Raw genomic sequence first — 11850 nt, 5'->3', positions numbered from 1 at the left:
GCATTAGGGCTGGGCAGTCACCACACATCTGCATGTACTGCTTCCCATACAGCGATAAAGGATCTAACGATCCTTTCCATGTCTGCCTTAGGCAGCAACATTTCCCATAAACCATATGAGTAGCAATAACTTGCAGATGGATTGAATTTGCTGTAGTATATTTAAGACGTATCTGTGGAAGTAATGTAAATATTTGCACCTGAGCAATATCAGCCAACCTTACTTACGGACTAATCACTATGTCACACATGGCTGGGGCTTGGGTCGAGTCTGTGACAAGCATGTGCAAACAGTGAAAAAAAGTTTAACAGCTGCTGTTCTAGTTCAGTATTTAGCAACATTTCTTAACCATGGGATATCTTGAATACAATTTTTGTCTTGGCACAAGGCAAATATATAATGTTTCCATTAATAATTCACTATCGTCATCTTGGTATATGAGACTATGCTTAGTTATCCGCCCCACAAATACAGTGTTGATATTGGTGAGGGTCGGTCAGGGGGAGGCACATAACTTTGGCATCATTCAGACATGCTGAGTGCACAGGGTGCAATGGGGCCTTGTACTCACCAGCTGCCCTAGGGCTGGCCTGCACTACCTGAGGCTGCTCTCTGGATTGAGCACTGGATCTGGAGATCTGTAAATGACCCCTATGTCTTTTTCCATATCTTTACCAATATTGCAAATAAATAAACAATTTTAGTTTTCTAAGAAGCAGAACTGACCGTGGAAACAGAGGTCACTGTTTCTCATAAAGACTCTTATTACTGGAAACTTAAGAAAAAAATTTTTTAAGCAAAGCTGCAAACTTCTGAACAGTGAAACACACTTAAACAGTTTGTAAATTAGATAAACTGCATTTTAATGGATTTTGCACCTTTGTAGCTGTGATTAATTCATTTTTTTCTACTTTTCCCTAAGTATAGCCTTCAAGTGCCCCTGCCCCAGGTCTGATGTCCAGAAATGAAAGTAGTCGCCAACCTTGCTGTCTTCTATCTCCACTGTTATTTATGGGGAAACCTTACACAAAATCTTACCCAGCATTTGGTAATTAAAGGTAATACGCGCTCACATTGCTTTTGGTACATTGCTTCAGTTCTGCCTAGCTCTCTTTCTCCAAAACCAAGGCCTCACCTATCACAGAGTTTGAACTCGCCGGCTGGGAAGCGAAACTTCCAGGTGGTGTCCTCACTCTCTGTAGTAAACACTCTGTCTTTGTGTTTCTCCGACCTGATGTGCTTCTGCCACTGACGCTCACTATTGCTGTTTTTCCCACACAAATAACAGTGGAAACCAGCCTATATTCGAGAAAGGACAAAAGAAGGTTAGGTTTCTGCTAGCAACCCAGTTACCCAGAAAGCTCCAAATTACAAGAAAACCATCTCCCATAGACTCTATTTTAATCAAATAATTCACATTTTTAAAAATTATTTTCTTTTTTCTCTCTAATAATAAAACAGTATCTTGTACTTGTATTTGTACTTATGTACAAAATATTGGTCTTTTTTCAACCCAACTGTATACCCCCCTTCTTGACATGAGCATGAGGCCTTACGTAGAAAAGGTGCATAAACACTGCCTGAGCTTCCAGATATAAATATAACCGTGTTTTATTTTTACACAAACATACCTGATTTTACATTTAGTCGGGACAACTAGTGTATAAACATTAAATCCTTCTAACAGTATCGCCATATCAACCAATATTGCTAGATACTTTTTTTTTCCCCAAAGCCCCCACAATAATTTAGGAAAGATGCATCAATTTTACCATCAGATCAGCATAATCTGTGGGCATCAGAATCTGCTTCTCGGTCTCCTTCTGCGAGCCTGATGCCCCCTTCTCAGCCTTTTCGGGTGGGCAGTTGTTCTTCTGACACAAGTCAAAAACCAGCTGAAGGTCAAGCACTGGGTGGTGAAGTAGGAGATACTTACTTAGGAATTAAATTATTTCAATTGTGGTTGTTTTTTTTTTTTTAACTATATCCTGGTAAAACCATATTCATGAATAAGATATGAATATTAAGGAAAAGTAAATGGATGTGCTATCTTTACAAAATCTTAGTGATAAAGATTAATTTGCAAAAGAAAATCGGAATGCACATTAATGGAACATGCAAGTATTCACTAATGCAGCTGTAATGTCTGCTGTTCCTTTTCTTCCCAGCTGTGATGGTGAACCTGAAAGTGTTACTTATAGTTGGCTACAATTAAGATTAATTGCTTGTTATAGAGGCATAACAGACTACATGACCCTACAGAGAACAGTAAAGGTGGCCATACACACAACGATAATATCGTACGAAACCTCGTTTCGTACGATATTCGGTGCGTGTATGGTATGTCAGCGAGTCGACCGATATCGCAGGAAGCTGCTGATATCGGCCGACTCGCCGATCGGACCAGTTTGAAAATTTTGATCGGGCGCCATAGAAGGCGCCTGACCAAAATCTCCCTTCAGCGCTGAATCGGCAGAAGGAGGTAGAAATCCTATTGTTTCTACCTCCTTACCTGCCGATTCAGCCCTGAATGTGTGTGGCGGATCTGACGATGTTTCGTGCGATCGTCAGATCGCCACGTGTATGGCCAGCTTAAAGCCTCTTTTAAGTCAATAAAAGGCAGCATGTGTTTCTCTTTCTCTCTATTGCGTGCCCCTTTCTTAGACAGTAATGTTAAACTATCCATACGTTATAAGATCTGCTTATTTGGGCCCCATACATGGCGGATAAGCTGCCGAATTGGTCTGGAGGGCCGGAATTGGCAGCTTAAATCTGCCTGTGTATGGCCACCTTTATTTCTTAGTCTTTATTCTTAACCAAAGCAGTGAGAGGTGTAACCTGAGGTTATTAGAGCAAGGAGAGAGAGAATCTAAACAGTGGTTATTATGCCTTGGCCTGTGATTCCCATACTCTTCTCCTTTGTAAGGACTTTGGATATACCCCTTCCATATATTCCAAAGATTTAATATAGGCCTGAATGGAGGAATGAATGGCAACTTATTTAACAACAAACAGCACAGACCTTTGTTGTCTTTCATAAATGTCCACACATCTTTTTCTTCTGTGCTGTGGGCAAAGGTGCAGTTCCCAGAATACTGGCACTTCTTCCCATTCTGTACATGGATGCAGATCTGTGTTGCACAAGTGAGGTGGAAAATAGGTTACAGCATGCTCACTACCATGCAACAAGAAGATACATAAGCAACAGCAGAAATGCATTTTATAATCTACTATATTAGCAAAGGAAGGTGCTGCACTTCTGTTTCAGTAATCCAGTTGCAAGAAAAACTGCTATTTTAACTTCTTGGAACTCATCATGCTTCCTCCCATCAATCTTCAATCTCCCAGTTTCCCTGATTAGTGCAAGAAATTACAAAAACCATCGATTTTTTATAATCAATACAATAAGCAAAAAGCACTAGCCCTATTTATTGCACACACGGAGATATACTGCCCATTTAAGGTGCTCTGTACACACAATATGTTTAAAGGGATACTGGCAAGAAATAATTAGTATGTGAACCCCAGGGACAGACTTTAAGGGGAATCACAATTTTCTGTCCCTGGCATAGGCGTCTGAAACTCTAGGCTCAGCTCTAGTTGTTTCGTAATGGAAGTGCTCCCCACATTCCACTATGAAAGTGCCCAGTAACTCAACTTCATAAGGGTCCTTAAGTAAGTCAGGAGTTTGGGGTGGCTGCAATGCTGAAAACCAGGGGCATGGCCATGAAATCTGCTCATGGAGATAAAATATCAATATTATTATTAAACATTCAGTACCCCTTTAAGGACAATACATGGAAGAGAATCATCTTGATTGAAGCCTTTGAGAGCAGTCCCTTCTGTTCTAATGATACCTTGCTATGTTTTGTGCAGAGTTATGTAAACTGCAGAGTTATGCAGCCAGCCACCACAATACATGGACTGAAATGACTTACTGCTATGGAATGCTTTCTGTTGCATAAGAGATTTTTACAGGATATTCCCTCAGATGTGCAGCTTTAGATCAGGTATTTGCAACTTTCTTAACAACCTCTAAAATCTAGTACAGAGATTGTTTGCCAAACGTTGCAATATATTGAAGCTGGCCAACTATGTCAGTCATCCCTGGGCAGCATTAACATCTTATGTATGTATGTATGTATGTATGTATGTATGTATGTACCTGTATGTATGTATGTACGTCTGTATGTTTAGAGGCTGGAGTGACGGCACACACAGGATTTTCACAAAAAAGGTCTCTGATTTTTTCTATTTTTTTGATCCTGTGAAAATCCTGTGTGTGCCGTTACTCCAGCCTCTATACTTACCTTTTGCACAGGCACCCAGGTATCAGTATAACTTTATGGTGTGCAGCTTCCTTGTACCTTGTATGTATGTATGTATTTATGTACGTATTTTCCCTCCTTGTATATATGTACGTATGTACCTGTATGTATATATGTACGTATGTACCTGTATGTATATATGTACGTATGTACCTGTATGTATATATGTACGTATGTACCTGTATGTATATATGTACGTATGTACCTGTATGTATATATGTACGTATGTACCTGTATGTATATATGTATGTATGTATGTACGTACATACGTATGACTTTATTTATAAGGTGCTACCGGGATACGCAGCGCTGTACAAGCTTATACACAATTACATACAGGTAGGACAAGTGTCATAATAAAGGCAATAAATAAGTATAGATACATTGGGATTAAGTGCCCTGTGGTATGAAACACAGAAGGAAGGAGGTCCCTGCACCGTAGCGCTTACAATCTAAGTGCAAAACAATAACCATAATGTTCCCATTGCTACAGGTCTTGACCAAATCCCTAAAGGGTGGTTTAACCCTAACATATATACAGTACATGCTTGTTTAGAAATTGTTGCCCACCAGCAGAAAGTAAGATAGCCTGCGCTGCTGAACCTTGAAGGAGATCGCAAACAAAACATAGAAGACAAAGCTGCAGAAACAATGGTGTGTACATCTAAGCAGGTACACTATTTTTAACCAATATACATTACAAAATTGTTTAATTAGAAACTGGAACCCTTATTTGCATTTTAAACGTTTGACTTTAGATCAACTCCAGGGTGCTCTACATCCAAATTAATTTATAATCAAACCTGTAGCATCAGCTTTTCTGACAGCTGTAACCTCATTTCTGCTAATGTTTGGATAATATCCAATAGCCCCATTAGGGGTCCAACACACACAGATCATGTGCATTGTCACTGGCACTCAAAAAATGGCCTAGCAAGAGCCAAGATGGTGAGCTCATGTGGACAACTGACCTGGTTCATTGCTATTATAGGGCTACTGGGCAAGTTCAGTACATAAAATACACCATTTTGTAAGCATTTTCTTGTTAAAGCTTTCATTCTTTAAATCTACCATTTAAAATATTGCAGAACACCGGGCACTTTAAGTACTGGGTGCAGGGGTGCAATCACCAGCCACAAATCTCACAAGCAGACTCTATGGGGCTGATTTACTAATCCACAAACGTCCGAAAAGCGTCCGAATGCATTTTTTTCGTAATGATCGGTATTTTGCGATTTTTTTCAGAAATTGTCGTGACTTTTTCATAGCCATTACGACTTTTTCGCAAATTGTTGCGACTTTTTCCGTAGCGTTACAACTTGCATGAATTGTTGCGACTTTTTCGTAGCCATTGCGCCAAGTACGAAAGTTTCGGATTCATTCAAGCTTCGGTATCGTGACTTTCTTTGGGCCAGGTTGGATCTGCAGAGTGCCATTGAGCCCTATGGGAGACTTTCCTTGGGCCGGGTTGGAGCTGCAGAGTGCCATTGAGCCCTATGGGAGACTTTCCTTGGGCCGGGTTGGAGCTGCAGAGTGCCATTGAGCCCTATGGGAGACTTTCCTTGGGCCGGGTTGGATCTGCAGAGTGCCATTGAGCCCTATGGGAGACTTTCCTTGGGTCGGGTTGGAGCTGCAGAGTGCCATTGAGCCCTATGGGAGACTTTCCTTGGGCCAGGTTGGAGCTGCAGAGTGCCATTGAGCCCTATGGGAGACTTTCCTTGGGCCGGGTTGGAGCTGCAGAGTGCCATTGAGCCCTATGGGAGACTTTCCTTGGGCCGGGTTGGAGCTGCAGAGTGCCATTGAGCCCTATGGGAGACTTTCCTTGGGCTAGGTTGGAGCTGCAGAGTGCCATTGAGTCCTATGGGAGACTTTCCTTGGGCTAGGTTGGAGCTGCAGAGTGCCATTGAGCCCTATGGGAGACTTTCCTTGGGCCGGGTTGGAGCTGCAGAGTGCCATTGAGCCCTATGGGAGACTTTCCTTGGGCCAGGTTGGAGCTGCAGAGTGCCATTGAGCCCTATGGGAGACTTTCCTTGGGCCGGGTTGGAGCTGCAGAGTGCCATTGAGCCCTATGGGAGACTTTCCTTGGGCTGGGTTGGAGCTGCAGAGTGCCATTGAGCCCTATGGGAGACTTTCCTTGGGCCGGGTTGGAGCTGCAGGGTGCCATTGAGTCCTATGGGAGGCTTCCAAAATCATGCTAAGTCTGAAAGTTTTGCCCGCAGTTTACGAGTGCTCAATACGAAAAAGTCGCGACAAGATACAAGCAAATCGTAACAGCTACGAAAAAGTTGCGACAATTCGCGCAAGTCGTAATGGTTACGAAAAAGTCGAGACAATTTACAAAAAAGTCGTAACAGCGACGAAAAAAATCGCAAAAATACGAAAAAGTCGCAAAATGTTCGTTTTCCAATCGGAATTTTTCCCATTCGGATTCGTGGGTTAGTAAATCAACCCCTATAGGTTATTAATGTGCTGGGTTCTATAAACCCCTTGATGCACAGACAGTCATATTTAGCAATCTAAATGTGTTTTACTTATTGCAAACATTCATTCTGGGTATTATTTCTATTTCCCTTTGTACATAGCACAGCAACAGTCTGATGTCACGCAGCACAAACATGACAATTTTAGTTTTAATGTGCTATATGAGAGCTCGCATTCCAATCAGCATTTACAATTCTTCAACAAGATGAACCAATGAAGTCAGTACCCCTGCTATATGCACTTTCCTCCAGCATAAAATGAATGTCAATGCTAACACAATATTATGATATAAAACTTAAGCTGGCCATACACATTCAGATTTTAGTTATCTTCTAACCAAAGTTTGCATCTCTCATATCTGCTGTATATTTGTCCATTTAGGATGAAAGCAAGACCTTGTCCTGTCAGGGTGTGTATAGACACAGCTCACTCACCTCATAGTGCTGTGGGAACTGGCGGATGGATGGCAGAGGTCTTGCAGAAACCCACTTTTTCTTTGCCTTTGACATCACAAGCAGAACTCGCTTCTCTTTGGTCCAACTGCCAATAACGAAAGAGGAAAAAAAACTTTAGTACAATTTGCTATAATTTACCTTTTTGCCAATTTTCTCTTTTTAAACAACATTTAAAGGAGAAGGAAAGGTAAAAACCAAGTAAGCTTTATCAGAAAGGTCTATGTAAATACAGCCATAAGCACTTACAGTAATGCTGCACTGAGTCCTCTATCAAAAGAAACACAGGATTTATTGTCTCTTTTTTTGTAAATATGATGTTCCAGTGTCTGACTTCCTCTCTCAGAAACATCCTTAATTCCTGTGGCCAGAGTCTGTGCAGTTCTCCTCTCTCCCCTTTCCTGCTCCCCCTCTCCCACTAGAATGCTAAGAATTCCCTCCCCCCTCCCTTAGGAATGTGTGATCTCGGCTACAACGGCTAGTGCTGCAGGCAGGAAGCTACTTAAAATGGCAGCTGCTGTCTTAAGCAAATGGAGAAAGCTTCTAAAGCTGTTTACTCAGGAATGGCAATGGTTTCTGCAGAATAAATATATTGTTCTAGGTGGCACTAATATGGCAAATCTATTGGCAGTAAAATGCCAAAATGACTCCTTCTCCTTTAATACTTAAAATGTGTATCTTTTTTTTTGGTGTTTGCATTAGGCACACCTGTTTCATGCCTACTTCAAAACATACTTAAAGGGATGCAGTATTCCAAAATAGAAGTTTGTGCCTAATAACAATGTGTGACATATAGGGCCATTTCACATGTGGCATTTTCTCTGCCAGCCAGGGGGAAAAAACACAGATCTGCTTCCTTTAGCTCCTAAAATCACTGTGCATTGTCAGGCAGGGTATTATGTGGGATTTTAGTGCAAGAATATATACTTTTGACTTTTCCACACCGAAATCCACCATGCCTGTGCCCTAACAGGCCAAGTTAATTGACAGTGATTTTATGAGCAGAATGAAGTGGATCAGAGTTTTCTCCCCAGCAGAAAAGACCTCATGTGTGACATGGCCCTAAACTGAGTTGGTGTGAAAAAAACCTCCCAGTGATTATAACTGCTTAGCTGATACTCCAAGTCACTTCTCTCACTAACAGAAAACTGTGCCAGCTTGGGCATGTCTGAGTAAGCAACCTTTTCCTTCTTCTGCTGGATGGGCACATGTAGTAGAGTGAAAAGTTGGACTTTAAAAGAACAGTAACACAAAGAAATGGAAATGTATCTAAATAATAAAAATATAATGTACTGTTGCCCTGCACTGGTAAAAGTTGCATGCTTGCTTAAGAAACCCTACTATCGTTTATATAAATACCCTGCTATGTAGCCATGGGGGCAGCCATTCAAGCTGGAAAAAAGGCACAGGTGACTTTGCAGATAACAGATAAAACACCATTGTATTCTAAAGGACTTATCTGTTATCTACTATGTAACCTGAGCCTTTTCTCCTTTTTCCAGCTTGAAAGGCTACCTCATGGCTACCCTGCAGGGTATTTATATAAACCATAGTAGGGTTTTTCTAAAGCAAACAGACCAGTGTCACCTCTGTGTTCCTGAAATGCCAGGGCCTATTCTGAATCCCAGTCTGGCCCTGCCTTCTAGTTGAAACCCTACAACATGTAAATTGTATATATCTGAAGGGAGGAGACCAGCACAGGCAAGTGTCTTTGTTATACAAATCCACAAACCATGTCTGAACGGTTCTGCCGATTTGGTATTAAATTAATCCAGTATTTAGTTTGGATTTCAGATGAATTTGGCCAAATCCAAAAATTATGCATTCATAAAGGGATATGTCTGGAATGTCTTTTCTAGTTCCACATACTGTTTGCCTTTCCTTTAAGGCAGGGTTCTCCAACCGCTTTTACCTGTGAGCCACAACTAGATGCAAAAATGTGTTGGTGAGCCACACAAGCACATAAATATTATTGGGGCTGCAATTGGCTTGGTAGCCCCATGTGGACTGCTAGCCTGCAGGAGGCTCTGCTTGGAGTAAAACAAAGTCTTTCAATGCTCTCAAATGCTTTCTAAACTTGTCTCCAAGCCAGAAATGGGCACCAATTTGGAGGCCCTGGGAGCAGCATCAAAGGCGGTGGTAAACAACATGCTGCTCATAAGCCACTGGTTGGGGATCCCTGCTCTAAGACGTTGCATTGCTAAATTGGAGTCTGTTGTTCCTATGAGTATAGGTTTAATTTCATAGCTTAAAATAATGTTGTGTACATCTCATATATTTATGAGAGAAGGCAAGAGGCAAGTCATTTAATTAAGGTACCTGTGCCTAGCTTTAGCCGCGCAGTATTTTCCATCCCGGTCCGATTCTATGTGCTGTCCAGTGCTCAGACACTGGCTACAGACAAACTTCATCTTCATGTCCAGGCATTTTGGAAGGGCCTGTGGATGGTACAAGACTATAAGTAAAATGTGCAGTAATTAAAAATAACCCCATAGTAAGCAAGAACAATAAGATTTCAGGTGTGTATTATATACACTTATGGCAAACAGTCATTTACGACCCAAGGCTTGAGGATACTGCTTGAGCTCTTAAATTCCTATGCCGTGCTGTTATAGAAATATATATATATATATATATATATATATATATACACACACAGGTATGGGATCCGTTCTCCGGAAACCCATTATCCAGAAAGTTCCGAATTACGGAATGGCCATCTCCAATAGGCTCCATTATAAATAAATAATTCTAATTTTTGAAAATGATTTCCTTTTTCTCTGTAATAATAAAACAGTGCCTTGTACTTGATCCCAACTAAGATAGAATCAATCCTTATTGGAGGCAAAACAATCCTATTGGGTTTATTCATTATTTAATTTTTTTTTACTAGACTTAAGGTATGGAGATCCAAATTATGGAAAGATCCCTTATCCAGAAAACCCATGTCCCGAGAATTCTGGATAATAGGTCCCATACGTAATAAAATATTTCTGCTATGAAAATAACCAAACTCGTTCAGGGTTTATAAAGCCAATAAGGAAGGGGGGGGGGGGGGGGGGGCAGACAGGTGCTCGTAACAGAAACAGACACATTTATAATAAAAGGCACTATGTTTGCCCAGGAACAGTAATCCATAGCAACCAATAAGAGGTTTGATTTTTAACAGGTGACCAGTAAATGCTGCCTGCAGATTGGCTTCTATGGGTTACTGCTCCTGGCAAACATAGTGCCTTTTATTATATAACCCCCAAAGAAAAGTGAAAAGCAAGCCAGAAAACAAGTCTCAGATTAACCCTGCATCAGCTAAAGGCCTTACGGTTTCATACTATATGGACTAGAATGCAAATGAATGACTTTGGCCATGGAAAATACTTTGGCTGGAATGCCAAAGTATTTTCTTTAAACGCATACAAATCACTTTCATTACTGGCTGTTTAATATTGCAAATTGCTGATATTATTAGGAAAGAGGCAAGTGGTGGCAGCTCAGGACATGCACCTGCAGCCAGGCATCTCCAAACAATCCAATCCAATACAAGGGCAAAGCTTAGATTATTGTCACTAACATTAACCCATACAGGAACACTGGATATGATTTAGGAGCAGGCATGACCAACCCAACATGCCTACTAGTTTTATCTATGATGCATCAATGTACAGAATGTGGGTTTTTTTACTTGGTCCTAATGTAAACAGTGCCCCCTGCAGGCTACTGTTGTGCTTGCTTAGTACACAAGCTCACAGTCAATGAGAAATTGCATAAAACAGGCTAAAATTAAATTCTGTGCTGTACAACTATTACTTACAGAACTGTAAGCTACAAGCTGCTCCTACCCATTCTATACATACATTAACATTAATTCTATATTCTAACTTTTTTAAAGATTACTCTTTCAGAACAGGCACAAAAACAGTGTTTTATCATTAATGGAAAAGCTTAGCCTTAACTTAGCCTTTTACCAGAGATTTTCTAATTTATTAGTTAAATGTTTGAGTTCTAACACTTGGTCAGGGACCCTCTTAGCCCATATCATGTCTACACAAAAATGAAACTATTGCTGTATCATTCACAGTTCCATGAATATCTAGGTTGAAAAATACACGTTTGCCCCAGATCTCTCCCTAGCTGACACTCTGAAAGACATCCAGGGTTATAAGGTATAGAGCAGGTCTTCAGTATAAGCATTTAAAGCACAATAATGTTAACATACATCTTACTATATGGTACATTGTATAGTTAAGTTTACACAATTTTGGTTTCCATATGGCTATATATTGTAAAGCATGAAATAGAGATGGGTTACATACTCTTCCTTTAGTTTCAGGCACTTTCCAATCCTGCTCAGACTCCTGCACAATTTCCTCTTGTGTAGTCCCTAACAAAAGCATACAGCAGAAGGTAGTTTTGTAGAAAAGAAATGTATTGTTACCAAAGCAGAACAGTCACTCAGTCCTGCATGCCCATTTGGTAGCAAAAGCATTGAATGCACAGGCAGGCCCAGTAACAAAAAAAAAAAAACAATGAGAAGGTAGATATCGGACGTTGACATGATTACGGAAAGGACAGAAATTATATCCTGTCCCATG

The 11850-nt window shown here is 40.7% G+C and overlaps 1 protein-coding gene across 1 annotated transcript in view; it reads right to left on the bottom strand.

Annotated features, from left to right (window-relative positions):
- Positions 1–11850, bottom strand: part of zc3h7b (zinc finger CCCH-type containing 7B) — a 31203-nt gene that overhangs the window by 2740 nt on the left and 16613 nt on the right. Inside the window, exons 17-22 of the mRNA XM_031901084.1 lie at positions 11572–11639; positions 9581–9699; positions 7244–7349; positions 3023–3131; positions 1773–1909; positions 1136–1299 (exon numbers count right to left, since the gene is read on the bottom strand). Of these exons, the coding sequence (XP_031756944.1) occupies positions 1136–1299; positions 1773–1909; positions 3023–3131; positions 7244–7349; positions 9581–9699; positions 11572–11639 (703 nt within the window). The remainder of the gene's footprint in view (positions 1–1135; positions 1300–1772; positions 1910–3022; positions 3132–7243; positions 7350–9580; positions 9700–11571; positions 11640–11850) is intronic.

The sequence above is a fragment of the Xenopus tropicalis genome, chromosome 4, assembly GCF_000004195.4.
Source record: "Xenopus tropicalis strain Nigerian chromosome 4, UCB_Xtro_10.0, whole genome shotgun sequence".
NCBI lineage: Eukaryota > Metazoa > Chordata > Amphibia > Anura > Pipidae > Xenopus > Xenopus tropicalis.
This window is presented reverse-complemented; position numbering and strand designations above follow the sequence as displayed.